Source organism: Podarcis bocagei (genome assembly GCF_964188305.1).
Source record: "Podarcis bocagei genome assembly, chromosome: 1".
Lineage (NCBI taxonomy): Eukaryota > Metazoa > Chordata > Lepidosauria > Squamata > Lacertidae > Podarcis > Podarcis bocagei.
The window spans coordinates 88,473,664-88,492,465 of record NC_138125.1 but is presented as its reverse complement, the minus strand read 5'-3'; the positions used below and the strand labels follow the sequence as shown (position 1 = coordinate 88,492,465).

Sequence of the window (18,802 nt, the reverse complement as noted above, 5' to 3'; positions counted from 1 at the left end):
CTAACTCCACAGGAGCTCTTGACCTGCAAGAGACATAATCTCTCAACACTCTTGGACATGCTCCCAAGGTCACTTAACAGCAATGCATTAATGTTAGGCAAAGTCACCTTCATACCACTCTAAATGCTCTGATTAGATAAGAACATAATAAAACCCTGTTGCTAGTTCAGACCAAAGGCCCAACCAGCACAACATCCTATTCTTACAGTGGAGCAACCAGATGCCTATGGGATGAACAAAAAAATAGTTTAAACTTCTAGTTAAATTACTCATCTGTATTAAGTGCACTTGTGAACACTTCCTTTTGCAACAATGGATTAAGACACTGTTAGTTTAAATAGCTTTATTAATGCAGAGAGAAACAGCAGCCCCAGCTGAAGGGGGGCAAGGAAGCCACAGGAGTGAGCAGTCAAGCTCAAGGAAACCTCTGCTGTTCTCTCAAACACAGGAAAGATCCATTAATAAATGAGGCACAACACTTCCCTCCAGGGAAACTGTGCATGGCCTATAGTCAGAGACCCACATAGGACCAAGATGCTGAGGATGATGATGGGAGAATGTCAGGTGACACCAGTCTCCCATCTTCAGGAGTGTATGTCCAGTCAATGAGTAATGGAGGTGTAGGCCCTGCCACAGAGGAGGTTATAACCAACAAGTGCTGGAAACCGCAGGGAACCAAAGTTTCAGAAACAATCCATTTCCATGCTCTGGGGATCCAAGGCAGTCCAGAATGATCCATGTTCCCTCAAACCCATAGCAGGCTTGATTATGCTCCCTGTCTTTGGATTCTGTGGCAAGTTGGGCATCATCCTTGCCCTCATGCTCTGGGCCATCCCTGCCCAGTGTCCTTTCTGTACCCACTCAAATGCATAAGCTGTGCTCCTTGCGTACCGTGCACTTCCGGCACTGCACCACACAGCACCAATGGAAGCGGCAAAGGCAGTTCTCTTCCAAGAGAAGTGTTTCGTCGTGGTGGCCGCGCCCACAACATAGCAGATCGCAGCCACTCATGTCCATGGCGGTGCTGTTGCACACTCGTCCACGCGTGCCCAGCGAACCCGTCTTGCGGTTAGCCACGCAGAAGTCAGGTGAGTCGGCAGAGTAGATGAGGTCCTGCCGGTCCGGGGGCTTGATATTCCGTCCCACAGGGATGAGTGTCTTGCCATCGTTGCCACCCATCACTTTAAAGGCCCCATTAAAGCGTTCAAGGAGGCGGTCTCCCACCTCCCGGAAAGGGGGCATCTTCTTCCAGCAGGTGCGTAATGCACAGGAACCCGAAAGTCCATGACACTTGCACTCTGTCCGCATGTGGTTCTTCACTGCCTGGAAGGAGGAAAAGAAACAGCCATTGGAGAAAACAATTCATACTTCCAAGAACACACTGCAATGGTGAAAGTGGCAAAATCAACATCAGCTCACCACAGAGCTGAACTACAACTCCCATCAGCCTATGCTGCCTGGGGCTGATGGGAGCTGTAGCCCAAGACAACTGGAGGGCACTAGGTTGGCAGAGGCTGCTTTCAACTACAAGAGAAGGTGGGGTGGAAGATAGCTCATTTTGAGCCTAAAAGAGAAAATGAAAATGCATGTCATCCACAGTCAGATTACTGTGTTCTGGCCCTCAGACCCTGAGAATGACATTGCCTATCAGTGCCTTATATTCACAAAAGAGGAGGGAGGTGATGTCAACAGCACCATGCTTTAGAAGCCAGATTATGAAGGAGATAATATCTCAGGAGAACTAGGTTCCCTGTCCCCACCTCCTTCCCATATTCTGAATATGGACTAAAAGACTCTGACTGGGTTACCCTCTTCTACATGTGAGAGCATGTAATACAACAGTAATATTTAGCATTTATGTGATACAGTCCTGGAACGTTTGGAACACTTTACATATGCTATATCAAGAATTCTAAAACAACCCTGCAGTGTAGGCCAGTATTATTATCCTCATATTGAGGGTGGTGGGTTGAAATTGCCAGTTGCCTAAATCTACCCCTACAGAGTTTGTTGCTACTGGATTTGATCCAGGCTCATGCACCTCCCACATTTCAGTACTACATCACATGAGCTCTCTATGCATGTAAGTGCATAGATCTGTCTGCTTTGCATACCTGTTCATAAACTGTCTAACTGTCCCCTCTGGCCTTTTGTATTATTATCCATTGATAAATTGATGGTTCTGATGGGGATCATGAAATCTTCTTGTTCTGCCAACCAGTATGTTTTTGGTGGTAATCCAGGATGAGCCCCAGGACTGATTGAGGGGATGGAAAAGACAGGCAGAGGCAGGAGGAGGAAGAGGATACCTAAAGATTACAGAGGGAAATTCAGGTGGCAGGCAATGAAGGCAGGTTGAAAGAGGTGTCTAGCCTATCAAGGGAACATGCTTTGGTTATAGGGCATACAGGGTTGAATCATGAAGTTAGAAGCAAGCTTGCAGAAAGGGAGGGAAAATACAAAGAGTTTGATGTGGGTGGGTAAGAGAGAGAGTGCATGCTTGGGATGGAGAGTTGGGAATAAACACTTCATCCAACTCTAGTAGCATTTTTGCACCGTTAAAAATGATGGCCAACTAAAGTTAAGGGACAACAGCTTAAAGCAGGCCTGATCAGCTAAAGGATGATTTTTAGATATGAATTTGAGGTGGGTATGAATACTTTCGTTAATCAGTTGTTACTCTGATGTGTGGGATTTTATGGTATAGCTGTGTACGGATTCTCTGGCAGGAAAGTGTTCCTCCAACTCCCAATAGTAAAAAGTGTCCAAATTGTTCTACACATATTTCAAATGAATTAATATTTGGCATAGTGTTGGGGCAGGAACTCTGGCTTGCTGTACCATGGAAATGAGGCCCAGTGAGGCAGGGATGGCCAAATACCTGGCAGTGGCACTTGTGCCCTATATTGCCACCGGCTGCAGGCCTTGATCTAATTTTATGTGGCCTTTGGCCAAATTTTTTTATCCCTCTGCAAGCGCTGAATTCAGCCCTCTGGAATGAGCAATCTACCCAATTTCTGGCAGCCTTTAGGGCAGTGGGGAAGGGGGCAGAGGAAGAGAAAATTGAGGGTGTGTGTGGGAGAGAGGGGGGAGGGGTGTCAGAAAGAATGGGGAGAAAAGAGGTGGACCCTTCCACTTTTGGCTCTGGGCCACTGCTGGCTTTCCCCTCACTCACCAACAGATTACCCCAAGAAAATATGCCCAACAGAAAAACCTACACTGATTTTCTCTACTTGTTGGTCCTAAAGCCCCTACCTCCAGCTTTATGTGCACATATAGATGTGCCTGTACAGTATTAGCAGATAACATGGCAGCAGTAGTGACAGTGTCTGCAAGCAAAAGGGACTACAGCATGCTGCTGTAGCCACAGGATACTCTGCCCCATTACTGCATGGAACAGAGCATGGCCAAATGCACATGCATGACAGCAATCCTTAGCCCTAGAACCGGATGAGGGCTCAAGCTGTGTGAGAGCAGTTGGGGTGATGACCTTGACCATAGAAATAGGTCTGGACACAAGGCAGGGCTGCGTCACTGGAGTGGAAGTGAGGATGTGACGGGCAGCCAAGTTAAGCCTAAGCAGGCCACGTTCTGGCAGGTAATGGGGCAGTCACAGTTCTCTCCACCCACCAAGGAAGAAGGCAGGGTTGCCTGTGGAGAGAGGATTCCAGATACCCAAGTAGTGAGGGGAGGCTGCCCTTACCAGGCGTCCTGCTTCGTTGTTGTGCAGGTCAATGAGAGTTCGAATGTCGCTCTTGCCACGCTTGCGCTTAGCGTCCATGAACTGGCGGGATTTCTCATAGCCAAAGTCAACGTCATCCCCGCAGCCGCCCCACTCCCAAGCAGAGCCCTCTGACCCTGTGATGGCGGGGGGCAGAGGAGGGGACCGGCTCCGAGTCGCCTCACAACCGCATGGCAGCAACTCGCCCATGCTGCAGGCCTGGGTGACGGCATGGCTCACGCCGGCCGCTGTGATGGCATAGACAAAGGCTGTCTCCCGGATATCTGTGTAAGAGAGTGAGAGGACAGAGCAGGGGAAGAAGAAAGAAATGGAGAACATCAAATGGAGTCAGGTTTAAACAAACAAACAAGCCACTAGTTCATGGGCCTGCCAGGGGTAAGTCTGGCAAAAAGCACGGCCTTTAAAAAACCATAACAAGCAGAAATCCAGCCAGTGAAGATTCCTCCCACTGCAGTTCCAGGTGGGGTGGGTGCACCTGTTCAGTTTCTGCCTCCCCGTTGTTAAACACATTTTAAAAGTAGGGTGAGAGGAAGTAAACTCTGCTCCTTAGTAGAACTAAGCTGCCAGGCTTAAGAACCTCTTGGCCCTGCCTCCAATCAGCTATCACCCAAAGAGGCCTATCTCGGCCTCCAATATTAATTTCAAACTCCAGCTATCTGTGTAAGTCTAACGTTGCAGCCTTATGCTGGGAGTAAGGCCCACTGTAATCAGTAGGCCCGCTGGTGACATTTTAAAACTAGTGAACGCACTTCCCCACCCCCCAAAAAATACTGGGAATTGTAATTTATTAAGGGTTTTAGGAACTGTAGCTCCGTAAAAGGTAAACTACAGTCCCCAGGATTCTTTGGAGCGATGTGCTTTAAATGTCTGCCTACGGCTGCGTGGGACTGGACTATACAGGAAGGAAGTACTGCAGCTTTCCCCGCCGAGGTGACAGGAGGGCTGGCTGACTGGACAAGAGGCTGCTGCTCGAGTGGCGACCACGGGCTGTTTTTGTTCGTTTGTTTTTAACCCGAGTGAGGCAGCAGCTTGGGGTGCCATGCAAAGGGCGGCAGAGCGGGAGGCGGTCATAGTTGCCTCACCCGGCACAGTCCAGCGGGAGATTATCCCGCGCAAATCTCAGCGAAAAATGCGCGGCAGCTACGGACGAGAATTGCACGGCCCCGGTTGAGCTCTTCTTGCTCAGCAGCCCATCGGAAAACGCGGCGGGTGGAAAAATCAATCTACTCCAATAAGGAATTGCTTTGCTGCCCGAGCCCGGCAACCAGGAGGGCAAGGCCAGGTTGGAATGCCCCCCGCTCTCCTCCTCCTCCTCCTCCACCCCAATAACCTGGATTCTTATTGACAGCGGGGCGCCAGTCGCCCCTCCGCCGCGGGACACGAGTTCCAGGCATCCCTCGCCATGCCGGGACCTGCCACAGCCAAAGGGGGATTCTCCTTTTGCTTGCTCCGGCACCAGGCGCCGCACCCGCCGGGGGCTCAGTCTCTCCCGCCCGCCCGCCCGCCCTCCTCCTCTCACTTTGCCAGTAGTCGCCCGGCTTGTTACAAACCCGGAGCCGCCCGCCGGGCTGAGATACCAGGAGCGAAGGACACGGAGGGAGGACGGGATGAAAACGGGTGGGCTTCTCTCTCTGCGTTGCAGGAGGGCATTCCTTTACGTGGCCGGCCGGCTACCCGGCTCGGCAGCAACAAGCTCCCATGCATTTTGCCCGCAGCATCTTCGCGCATACCTTCCTGCGTTGCACAAGCAACACCACCCCCGATCCCGTTTCTATCCATGCTCCGCCGCCACCAAGGTTCACTTGCTTAGTCTCTTGGACTATAATCGTCGCCTTAAGACATATAAATGTCCAAGGGAGAAGCGCGGGTGGAAACACAATGCCGCAGCTCGCTAATTAGGGAGTGAAATGACCGACAAGGGAAAGAGCCTCCCATTCCTTTACTTTCGTACTTTGGAAGTTAGGTTAGAAGCCTGATGGGCTTCTGCTCTGGCTGGAAAGGGCTCTGAAGATCAAATATCTAAGGGAAATATTGTCATCGTCTGCATGTGCTCTCAATAGAAATGTTAGCCACTGTGTACAAGCCCCTATAGACTGGTGAGGGTGGTGGGGGTTTTGGGGGGGATGCGTTTTGCAACATGTTATTAATACAATAATAGTGCATTGGTGGTGGGTTTATATTGGACCATCCCTGTACCATTCTGCTTTGTTAGTTGCATTGCAATGCTTCCCCAGTATTACTGTATTATTGCCATCTGAAAGGCCACAACAAAATCAAGAAAAACAACAGCATGAGTAACTTTGTGGTTTAAAGTTATAGGATTTCAGTAGGAAGTTATGGGATATGAGCAGTATGTCCACCCTGAAACTTTTGCAGGTATTGGGAGTGGGATGTGTAGAGCCACTTGTTTTGTATTCCAGTAGATAGAAATTTATAACAATGACCTCCCAAGTTGGTGTTCAAAACGTCACATGAAATTTTCCTCAAAAAGGTGGCTCTTATTTTTACGAACCCTTTTTATGAGCCTGACAACATTAGTCGTGCCCATAGTGTGCCTGTTGCTGGCCCTAGGGCAGTGCACCAGGATCCTGCCCTGTCCTTTTGACCTGCCTGTCCTCTTACATTTGGGGCAGGGTTGGAATAAAATACACCATCCAGTATTGTGGCAAGGGGGCTTCCTGGGGTGTGTCTTATTTATTGCCCAGGCTCCTATTCTGTCAGGTTGCTGGGAAGCCTGGAGGAAGCTATAAGGACATGTAGGAGCACAGTCTAATGGGAGGGGGGGCGGAATGGGGGGCAGTAAATCACTCCCAGACACGGATACATTCTTGGGCTTTATTAAAAGCTGCTGTATTGTCTGGGAGCACCCATAATTGCTTCATTACAAGGACAGTGAGACATGTCATAGCAGTAAACCTTCGGCCTGTAGCAATAACCTGTGCCGCCCTGAGGACCCAGCAATTCCCTTGCCTCACATACTCTAATGTGGTGTTGTCCTGTACCTTCTGTGGGAGCAAGAGGAGGGGGAGACACAAAGCAACCCCCCCCACCTAGGAAAATGTATCAGATCCTTCTGCTCCCAGAAAGGTCCTAGTCCAACATCTAATTCCCGTACCACACTGGCTATTGCATCCAGCCACAGTGCAGAAAATATTTGGACAGGGAAAGTGTTGTTTTTTCCATGATTGGCCTTGATTTCATGCGCAAAGCAATGAAAGGCAGCACCCAGTTTCATTTTGAGGACTGTCCCCAGATTAAAGAAATCTTAGTAAATCAATCACTTAAATTTGTGTGCATTTGCATATGAATAAATCGGTAGCTATACATAAAATGCATATTTCCTTTGCCTTTCAGTGATCTATGCACATGTCACAACAGGCATCTTAAAAGAGCCATTTCTTCCTTTGGATGAGAAAAGGGGAGCTGCTTCTGAGAAGAGCCTGCTACTGTGCTTTTTGTAAGTACCTAGCAATTAAAATAATTACAATTTGTTTTTAAATATCTGCTGCCTGGAGGAACATTTTTAATTGATCAAAAAGGTTTCAATCAATTAATGTTGCAGCCCTTCAGAAAAATGGATAACCCTTCTTCCCTTATAAATGATATAAATGAAATTAGTTGTAGGGCTTGTAGCATATAAAGGTTTCTTCCCAATATTTTCCAACATGGAAAGCACTTCAGTGCTGGAAATGATTTGAAACCCTTGTGTGTATCATCACATGCAACAGCTGCAGAGACATGTACGTTTCATGCAAATTATGAAATGCATGTGGCAACAGAATGCAGACTACTTCACAACCTTGACATATTTTCTGTGTACACACAAAGTTGGAGCTGGTGATGTGTGAAGTTTTTGCAGGCTGACTGAAAAATATGGTTGCTGTCTGGAGGCCTCAGCACTTTTCAGCATATCACAGCGGGGGGGGGGGGGGAATGCTTCTCTTCATGGATACACTTCAGCATTCAGGCATAGACAGAAGGTCACACACACACCAGGTCTCCTATTCCACTTTAACTATCATAGAGAATTATGGGAACTGCAGTTTGTTAAGGGCTCTGGGAACCGCAGCTTTGTGTGGTCAGCACTTTTAACAAACTGCACTTCCCAGGATTCTTTTGGGGAAGCCATGACTGCTTAGTAGGATACTGCCTTAGATGTAAGGCGTGGATGTGGCCAGACAGAAAAGCATTTCTGCTGATTCTGCATCGCTTTGCCCAGTGGTAGAGCTAGACCTGCCTTCTAGTCTCTGGGAAAATCCCAAAGGGAGAAATTGCCTCCCCAAACAACAGCTCACCCTGCTGTAGGATCTTGCCGAAATATTTGCTGTGGCTGGTGCAGTTCCAGCGACGAAAGCGGAATTGGTACTGGCACTCCCGCACGCCCAGCCTGGCCCCCTTGGCCACCTCCTGCATGATCTCAGGCTCCGTCTGGCACAGCTCAGCCTGCTTCCCAGCCAGCCGCTTGGTCTTCCGGCAGATGCTGTTGGGATCCATGACCAATGGGCTGCCCACTGCCCTGGAGAGGTTGGAGGGAAAAGAAAAGGAAAAACACTCTAGCTACATAGAAATGGTTAGGCCTAGGATAGGCATCAAAGATATTGGGTGTTTTCCAGGGGACATTTTCATTGAGCATTAATCCTGATTTGTTTGCAGGGAGTTTAGATGATGTTGGCTATTAAATGAGCATTCATTCTGATCTTATGCAGGGAAGCTAGACAATGTAGCATCAAGGCAAGTGTTATTCCACACCTCCCAGTGCATGGGCGTAGCCAGCTGAGCTTTTTGTTGGGAGATTGGCTTTTGTTTGGGGGTCAGGCTTCTGCTGGGTGGGGGGAGCAGAACCTCAGTTAATTGAGTATTTTCAATGCTTTTCAATACTTTTTGAGGATTTGGGGGGACGGGCTACACCCCGTGGCTACGCCCATGTCCCAGTGCATTTTTCTATCACTTTCCTTCTCTCAAAAAGTCTGTCTTTTGCGGAAGCAGGTTTGTTGCGTAAGACCTTCCAATCAGCTTTAATTGTGCAACCTTAATTTGCCAGCAGGTGATTGAATCTCACCTGCAAATAGCAACCATCTGGGAAAGCCCCAAAATGATAAAATTATCCACTGAACCCAGATGTCTATGCAAAACCAGTCTAGAAACAAGAAGACTTTTTTAAATTTCCCCTCTGATTTTTAGTAAATTTGTTGCAATTTTATTAGTTTTAATAGTGGCACAGTTATTAGGGGTTTTGAGTCCACATCTTCCAGCTGACAATTGTTCTTTATTGGGGTTGTTGTTTTGGACAGGGAGGCTCCCCCTACATAGCTTTGGGTTGGGTTATTGATGTTCCTTTATAAGTCCATCATATTTATGGTCTTTATTTCCTATTTTGTTCATAGTAATGCCTTGAGGTTTTAGAGTAGGTGACACTCAAATAACTTACACTGATCTAATGAGAAAAAGGAGGCAGAATAGAATTCAGTCTTCTAAAAGGATGCAAAGCCAACTTTAAAAAGCATTGGGGTTGAGTATTTTACAATACAAATGCTCTTATAAGTAATTAAAAAAACACTTTATTGTATTCAAAGTTTGACAGTATGTATTTTCAAGGAATATGGATGACTGATGTAGATCCTAGCTAAAGTCCCAGGAATAAGTGTAAACCTCATTCTCTGAGGAGCATCCTAAGTGCATATTGTTTCTGCTCCTACTTGGTGACTTTACTGTACTTTGAATTATATATATATTTGTATTGTTTTAATATGTATTCTCTGCTCTGGGCCCTTTAGGTAAAAAATGGATTACAAAAGTTATAAAATACCTAACTACTACAACAAAAACATCTGCTGTGCTAGGTCAGACTAAAAAGCACATTTGCTGTCTGTAACAATAGCAAACCAGATGCCCTGGGAATACTCACTAGCAGGGCAAAAAGCACTCATTGGGGAATACTCACTAACAGGGCAAAAAGCACTCATTGCCTGTGGTTTGTCCTCATCTTAAATACATAGGAATTGCTATGCTGGCTTACACCAAAGGACTCTCCAACTCTGCATTGTGCTTAGCCAATGAAATTACTTCTGGTATATACAGAACCAGCATCCACACAAACGGTGAGGATTGGGACTGTTACATCTACCTCCCTGAAGCTTAGCACTGGCACCCCACAGGGATGTGTGCTAAGTCCCTACCTGTACTCATTGTACCCATATGACTGCATATAATCTGATCCATTCACAGTAATTATTAAGTTTGCAGATGATACTACCATAATGGGCCTAATTGCAGGCGGAGATGAAACAGCGTACAGGGGGGAGGTTCAAAAAGTATCTACATGGTGCTTAGAGAATAACTTGCACCTAAATATTAGTAAGACAAAGGAGATGGTGTTGGACTTCCGGAGGAAGAGAGGGGAACCTGCCCCAGTGTATATCGAGGGGGGCTGTGTGGAGAGTGTCTCCTCCTTTAAATTCCTGGGAGTTTACCTTAGTGAGGACCTCACTTGGAAAATCAACATAACTCAGGTGGTCAGAAAGGCCCAACAGAGACTCCATTTCCTCAGGGTCTTGCGAAAGAATAATGTTAAACAACAATTGATTAACTCCTTTTACTGGTCCACAATAGAAAGTGTCCTTTCATATTGTAACACAGTGTGGTATGCTGGCCTGACAGCCACGGACAGAAAGTCTCTACAGAGGGTGGTGAATACAGCACATGATATCATGGGCTGTCCCTTGAGTCCGCTAGATGACATTGCAAGGGATCGTTGCCTTAGGAGAGCAAAAAAAATTCTCAGGGATGACTCACACCCCAGCTATCACCTCTTTAATCTTCTACCCTCAGGCAGGAGATATATAAGTATATTTAACCAGCCGTACCAATAGGCTAAAAAATAGCTTCTATCCGTGGACTGTTAGGCTGTTGAACGGAAAATAACAGTGAAATTGACTTGTGAGGTGGTGTGTTGTTCGAAAAGAGATTGAGTGTTTTTTTTTGGGGGGGAGGCTTGTTTAATTTCATTTTACACAAGTTGTACAATGACAATAAAGGTGTTGTTGTTGCTATATATTTTCCTAGCTGCTACTTTCTCAATCTGACAGCTGTTTCACATGACTCCCCCTCCCCCCCAAAAAAATCACCACCAGTTGACTTTTAGGTGGACTTTTAGCGAATTACTCTGACATAACTTGAGACTTGTTTCCCCCCTTAGGCCAGGGCAGCGTGATCTTCACTTGTCACTGGGAAGCTGTTCTACACACTGGGAACTATTCTACACAGAATAGAATGGGAGACCTGGGGTTGTAGAATTCTGGGCTGTACTTCAGACTACAAGTAAGAGGGGGGTGGGTCATATATATCTTTGAATACTTCCCCATATTTTCTTTTAATTCCCTGAATGTAGTAACCTTAAGGAAAGGGTTACACTAAATCTCTTCTTCAGCCATGCTTGTTTTCTATAGACAGAGTGGGTTTTTAAAAATAAAAATAAATACTCTTATCTACAGTCTGACACGGTATAGTCTAAGAACAGGTCATCTCACTATCACTTTATTCTATGCAGAATAGTCCATAGTGCTAAACAAGTCCATAAAACACAGTAGGTTGTACGGTATTTTAGCAAGTCATACCCAAGAGCAGACCAATTGAAATCAATTGACTTAATTTATGCATAAATAATAACTGTTCTCAATAGGTCCACCCTGTGTATTACTTAAGTTGGATACAACTTAATGAATTCTAGAAATGTTGCTTGTTCTGGGGTAGAGAACAGCACAATCCAGAGAAACAGGGGAAACATCTTTCTTGCGAGGAAACAGCTGACTGGCCTTGAAAAATGATAAAGGCCAGTAAACAAGCTCTGGGTTTATGCCAGCTTTCCTCCTTGGTTTACCAGATGATTCTCAGTGCAGGGGTTTTACTCATCACACTTAAGAATGTGTCTGTTGTCAACTTTTTGGGGAGGCTAGTCCCAGGAATCTCCTCACCCTAGAATCCAAGGGGCTTCAATTCTCCTGGGAGAAACTTACAAACCTGTTTCATGTCAGATGCAGTCACATGGAACATCCAGATACTGTAATCTCAATGTTCATTTCTAAAAAGAACAATTTTGCTGCTTTCATGGTCATGAAGAAGAACTTGAAAATATGCCATGTTTCTGCTAAATTTCAAAGGCCAGAGAGGGGGTTTGGTGAGGCTCCCTGTGCTCAGGCACTTGGTGTAGCCCACATGCTTCCTTGTGCATCAACTCCTGAACATTTTTCTCCTTCATATTTACTACCCATCAAAGACACATTCAACTTTTTCAGTCTGCAACATGCAATGCAATGCATTTTGGGTATCTAAGATAGGGCTATGGGCTAGGAAGGCATGGATTGATACCACGAAGGCAAAGAATAACATTAATCTTTAACATTAATGTTAACATTAACAGGGAGAAATGTAAAGTATTGCACTTGGGCAAAAAAAATGAGAGGCACAAATACAAGATGGGTGACACCTGGCTTGAGAGCAGTACATGTGAAAAGGATCTAGGAGTCTTGGTTGACCACAAACTTGACATGAGCCAACAGTGTGACGCGGCAGCTAAAAAAGCCAATGCAATTCTGGGCCTCATCAATAGGAGTATAGCATCTAGATCAAGGGAAGTAATAGTGCCACTGTATTCTGCTCTGGTCAGACCTCACCTGGAGTACTGTGTCCAGTTCTGGGCACCACAATTCAAGAAGGACACTGACAAACTGGAACGTGTCCAGAAGAGGGCAACCAAAATGGTCAAAGGCCTGGAAACGATGCCTTATGAGGAACGGCTAAGGGAGCTGGGCATGTTTAGCCTGGAGAAGAGGAGGTTAAGGGGTGATATGATAGCCATGTTCAAATATATAAAAGGATGTCACATAGAGGAGGGAGAAAGGTTGTTTTCTGCTGCTCCAGAGAAGCGGACACGGAGCAATGGATCCAAAACACAAGAAAGAAGATTCCACCTAAACATTAGGAAGAACTTCCTGACAGTAAGAGCTGTTCGACAGTGGAATTTGCTGCCAAGGAGTGTGGTGGCGTCTCCTTCTTTGGAGGTCTTTAAGCAGAGGCTTGACAACCATATGTCAGGAGTGCTCTGATGGTGTTTCCTGCTTGGCAGGGGGTTGGACTCGATGGCCCTTGTGGTCTCTTCCAACTCTATGATTCTATGATTCTATGATTCTATGATTCTAATCTGCTGTGCCCAGTGTTTCATTATTGTCCATTTTTTGTCTAGTGGCAGGCGGCTTAACAGTGTGTGATACCTGATGGTGGTATATAAAATAGCAGCTTATTTCAGGGGAAACCTCAGCACCGCAACACTTAAAATTCAGAAGGCTTTCAGCCTGTTCAGAGTCCCAGATAGTGGAGCTAACAGATCTTACAGGGGATTTCCCCACTTGGATCTCTGCCTATCTTCTTGGATAAGAGGGCACAAAAAGGCTCCTTACTGCCTGGCTCATCTTCTGCCATTCTCAGCAAGTTCTGGAGGAATCAAAATGAAGAAAATGAGTCACTAGAGAAGCTGAGGCAGCCAGGGGATTTCCAGCAATGGTTCAACCCAACTCAGTGACCTGGGTACATGTCCAGAGAGGAAGTTATAAAGCACAGGGTTTAAGGAATCCATGTGCACCACCCATGAACTTTGAAGGCAATGACTGTGCTTATGAATGAGACCACACAGGCAGCGCTGCACTTTCTTATTTGTCCTGTCTTCATAGTCATCCATTATGATCCCGTCATGAGCTGCTTCTGCTCTGCATCATACTGGCAATAGCTCTAGAATGGGGTGTGGTACAAAAACATGCAACCTCTTCATAACATAGGAAGAGCCTTGCTGGATCAGACCAAAGGTCCATCTAATTCAGTGTTCTGTTTCCCACAGCGACCAACCTGATGCCTCTGTGAAACCCAAAACAGCAACAGCCCTGCCTTGATCTTGCTCCTTAGCAGCAGGTATCCAGAGGCCTAACCTCATACCATATATCAGACATATATAAGACCTATCTTGCACTTAGTGGAATCCTGAGTACCAGTGAGTGCTGATTGGAAATGCAGAAGGGTCATCATACAGTGGTACTTCGGGTTACATACGCTTCAGGTTACAGACTCCGCTAACCCAGAAATAGTACCTCAGGTTAAGAACTATGCTTCAGGATGAGAACAGAAATCATGCTCCAGCGGCGCAGCGGCAGCAGGAGGCCCCATTAGCTAAAGTGGTGCTTCAGGTTAAGAACAGTTTCAGGTTAAGAACGGACCACGGACTTAACCCGATGTACCACTGTACTTTAGTAAGGCTAAGGAAATGGAAGGACTGCAAATGGGCACTGTTCTCATAAGCACAGCAAAGAAGCAGAAACCAGGAAGAGCCTTCTGGTGCAAATACTGCATGCCAACCTGGGCGTCCCCCAGCTCTACCACACATCCTGTCTGCTTTGCCACCCCCTGCATTTCCTCCTCATCACCATCTCTACTCTTTGGCCATTTCCACAGAATCACTGACAGCTTCCAAGTTGTACTTTCCTCTTTATTCAGGAGTATGTACGTTGGGTTGCAGAGCTGTGCAAAGTCAACTCTGAGCTGTTTCCCATTTGGAATGTGTGCTCAGCATTATGTAATCCCACATTCAGATTAGAGTGGGTAATCTGCATCATCTGGTTTTGACAATGTCCCCAAAGTGTTGTTCACACACACAGCTATAGCCATAGAGATGATGCATTATACGTTTTCCTTGCCATGGGAAACATCATGATGTGTCCTGAGTTCAACAGATCAAGAAGAGTAAACAGTCCATTTGCCATTTATTGGTACATGTTAAAAATGCCTCTATAAATCAGTTTTGTAATTTTGCGGGCTCTGGCTAAGTATGAGCCAATCTACACATTCTGAAGAATCACACCATACAGCTCTGTTGAGACTATATTTTTCAGATTGCAACAAAACTAGGGGCAAACTGACAGCAGGCCCTTGAGCTGGCGCTTTGTTGAACCATGAGACAAACTAGATATTTGCTAGATATATGCCATAGCTGACACAACGTCACAAGTACAGGATGTGTAACTTCTGTGCAAAGAAAAGAGGGGATGAGGAGCTTGATAAGGTACCAAAGAAACCCAAATGCTAGTCTCACGATAACTAATGCACATCATTAATTGATTATAAACTATTGCATTTTTACAGATTTTGGAGCAGCAGTCACATGCAGCCATGAATAAGAGTAGTCAATGGGCACTGAAAGATGGAGAAGGGTTGAAGCTGAATAAGCACCATGGAGAGAGGCAGTCACCTGCTCAGGACATTGAAGCTCCACTTCTTGTGCACTGAATGCATTGTCCAGTCTATACATTTAAGGCAGCATTGGACAAAGCTACCCGACCATTCTCAAAATGTTTCTCTCCAGCCACAAGGGCTAGAAATGCAATCTTTTGAGATCTTAGTCAAATGTATAGGGACAGCAGGGCTCTTTTCAAATACATCTCATTGGTCTGCACTCAGTAAAACAGAGGAGAAAACAGCCATTTTTTAAAATGTGGGCTACAGGTGCCCCTTATATAGAATCATAGACATATAGGAGTCAACTCCTAGGGACTGAGGTTCCTTCAACCACAATAAAATATTTGAGGGGGCTGCCCCCCAAGGTGATGGGCATTGCCATTCAAATACTGTGCCGCATCTTGCGATCGATTGTGCAGGGCGGAGATTACCTCTCCCCCCCCCATATTTTATTCAAGCTGGCACCCCTGATCATAGAATTGTAGAGCTAGGCATGTTACAGCTGCATCATGGGAGCAGTTTTGGGGGGTTAAGTCCATGCTGCTACTGTAACTTTTACAGGCCCAGCAGTATGGGGGTCCATTGCTCCCTCTGTTCTTAGCCAAGTGACAATAGGGTGGGAAGAACCTATGCAGCTGGCCTTTTGCAGAAGACACTGGCCCTTTAAATATTAAGGCAAAAGTGTGGGGCGATACCACAAACAAGCAGCTCCTATGCTGCTGTGGTAACAAGGGGCACCATACAGATGTAAGTCAAAGCAAAGTGAAACAGAGATACATATATCACAATGGAACTGCATGGGAAAATACCACAGTATCTGAACAGATAATACTCAGTCACCACAGAAATAGAATTAGGGCTAAAAGCGGCTTATACTAACTCATTCTGATTGTCATGTACAAAAGAAAACTTAAGTCTGTAGGGATAATAAATCTACCTTTTGTGATATTCAGTTTGTGTCCATTTTGGGGGTAGAGTGTTGTTCGCCAGTACAAAAAGTGTAAAATATGTAAGGCCAGACCTCTGATGTGTGTGCAATGTGTGTGTGAAAGCGAAAACAAGTTTTATATTATCAATTTGCTAGGTTATCTCTTACCTTTAGGATCAAGTACAGTGGTACCTAGTGTTACCTACGCTTCAGGTTACAGACTTCGCTAACCCAGAAATAGTACCTCAGGTTAAGAACTTTGCTTGAGGATGAGAACAGAAATCGTGCTCCGGCGGTGCAGCAGCAGCAGGAGGCCTCATTAGCTAAAGTGGTGCTTCAGGTTAAGTATAGTTTCAGGTTATGAACAGACCTCCCGAACGAATTAAGTACTTAACCCGAGGTACCACTGTAATACAAGTCAAGCTAAAGGGAATTGCATAGGCTCTAGAATCATGAGAGCAACTATGGTAACAACTAGGAGGGCTGAGGTGACATGGGGGGATTATCAAAACTCCCTCTATTCCTACAGCAACACACACATACTGCAAGTTGCAGCATGAGGTGCTGGGGTTTATGTATGCCTGAAAATCTCTCCTTCATGGATACACACAAGCATATATATTCCTCCTTCCCAATATTTCTAATCTTCAAGGCAGCTCACAACTAGAATCCAAAACAATATACAACAAGCTCCAGGAGAACTAGCCAGAAAGCACCCCTTAAAAGCATATAAAAAGATAACAAACTCTAAAACAGCCCAAGCTGTTGTAATAAGCTTGGTGGGAAAGGACTGCCTGGTGTCTGAAAGGTAACAAAGGCTGAACCAGGCATACAAGTCTGAGAGGGTGCTTCCATAATCAGGGCATCACTGCAGAGATGGCCCTTTCCCCTGCAGCCATCTGCCTAACTTTTGAAGGTAGGGGTGCCCAGAAAAGGGTACTTGACAAAGGACCTCAATGAGCCCATCAGATATGGAGGGACCTACCTGGTCGCAATTATATTCAGTTGCGGAGGAAAATTGAATGGCTGCTCAAAGCAGCTTTAATTTATTACATACATCCTGCCTTTTCTTGGTCTGCTAAATAAAATTCACGTTGGTTGCTCCATCCACTTTCGCCTGTGGCCTCACCCACCACCCACATGTGCCCTCCCTTGAATAAAAAGTTGACCAGTGTGGAGTGCATCCTTCCATCTTGAAAAGGATCCCCAGTCCAGGAATGGGTTGTTCTACCACCCCCGCCATCATCACAACAACCCTGCCAGGTGAGATAGACTGAGGGGCTGCAGCTGGCTCAAGGTCACCCACTGAACTTTATGACTGAGCCGAGAGTCTGAGCAGGGTCCCAGTCCCTCGAGGCCAGAGTCTTTCATCACCAGATCCACCCCATATTTCCCAGCTGGCCGCTGCTGCCATAGAAAGCAGGTTCTGGACCTGGGCGTAAAGAGCCCGGGCGATATCCAGCTGAGATTTTACTGCGTCGGGGGTGGAGTGGCGCGAGGTGGGGTGGGATGGGGGGTCGCTCCGCTGCGCCCACACCGGAGTTTTGGCCTGGGCAAGGGTATCATTAAGCAGGGACAATTTGTCCTCCTTTTAAACATAACGATCAAGCCCCGGGGCGGAGGATCAAACGCTGAACTGTGGTTCACCCCGGCGAGATCCGACGGGGAAGCGCCCAGCCAGCGGCCCTCCTCTCCCTCCCACCCCCGGTGGTCCTCCTTGGAGAGCGCCAAAGGCCCGCCCCCCGGCCCAGCTCGGCTGCGCCCGTTGCGCGCTGACCAGGGCGCACGGCGCGCCGAGGGCACGGGCACAGGCAGAGAGAAAAATGCGGGCGCCCCACCGCAGCTCTCTCTCTCTTTTTTTATTAACCTACGGCGCGGGGGTGGAAAAATAGAAGACAACAGGAAGCTGTCAGCTCTCGTCCGTCCCCCACCCCCGGGAAGGCGGCGAGGGTAGAAAAATGCTGCCAAACTGCTACTGCTTTGGTGGGGGAAGCCGACAGCTCCCGCGGGGCCCTGCCTGAGCTTGTCCCCGGCGCAAACCTCGCCTGGGTCTGCAATTACCGCGCCCTCGGCCCCGCCTGCGCCCAGAAAGCGGCCCCCGAGAGCGGAGTGGGGCCTCTCTGGGGCCGAGGTGCTGGGGAGGCGAGCAAGCGGCGAGGGGAGCTGGTGCGGATCAGGGTGGTGGACCTAAGCCCGCCCCCCCCCCATCGAAGGTTCCCCCCTCCGGAGACTTTTCAGGGCACAAGTATAGAAAACATGCACGCGCGCATCTGCATGCTCACTGACGGGGCGCCCCGCAGAAAAGTCAAACTCTGCATCTGAAATGAAAGGTGTTGATTGTGTTGTTTTTAATGCCGCGGCGTCTGTAATAAGGGACTCCTGTGATGCTTTGTAAACAAGGGCTCCGTTTGAGCCAGAGGTCACTGGCACTTAGTCCCGGAAATTGCTCGGTAAGCCATTGCGGCGCAGTGGTGAGCGTTCCTGGGGAGGGTTTCAGTCCTTGGATCAGGGAAACCGGAGTTCGAATCCTTGCTCAGCGCCCAACTTGACTGGGTGGTTGTGGGCCTGCCGCTCTCTCTAATTCTAAACTACCTTGTGGGGATAATAAGGACACCACTGCGGTTAAATCTTTTTAGAAGGTTGTTTTTAAACTGTTTTCAGCTGTCGTTTATTATTGACCCTGGACTCTTTCTGGAGGAAGGGCAGAATAGATAAGTTTAATGCTGTAAATAAATAGGATAAGACCAAAAGTCCATCTAGTCCTTGTGGGCGACTAGAAGAGGAATTAGCTACTCCTCCCAGTTTGGAGTCATCTGCAAATTTGATGAATATCCCCTCAATTCCTTCAATCAAGTCAT

The 18,802-nt window shown here is 46.9% G+C and overlaps 1 protein-coding gene and 1 long non-coding RNA gene across 5 annotated transcripts in view; one reads left to right on the top strand and one right to left on the bottom strand.

Annotated features, from left to right (window-relative positions):
- Nucleotides 1–328: 328 nt before the first annotated feature.
- The window catches only part of WNT6 (Wnt family member 6), a gene marked incomplete at its 5' end in the record, with an annotated part of 47,551 nt that continues 29,077 nt past the window's right edge, over nt 329–18,802 (bottom strand). For 2 of the 4 annotated variants that reach the window (XM_081201549.1, XM_081201547.1), the window contains 3 exons: nt 329–1,323; nt 3,704–4,005; nt 8,038–8,258. In XM_081201549.1, the coding sequence (XP_081057675.1) occupies nt 862–1,323; nt 3,704–4,005; nt 8,038–8,236 (963 nt within the window). In that variant the 3' untranslated portion in view covers nt 329–861. The remainder of the gene's footprint in view (nt 1,324–3,703; nt 4,006–8,037; nt 8,259–18,802) is intronic. The other 2 variants (XM_081201548.1, XM_081201550.1) reach the window with 1 other exon arrangement.
- On the top strand, nt 4,826–16,890 carry LOC308591209. The gene is made up of 3 exons (XR_014010062.1): nt 4,826–5,024; nt 7,097–7,199; nt 14,924–16,890. It is a non-coding gene; the product is annotated as an uncharacterized lncRNA (long non-coding RNA).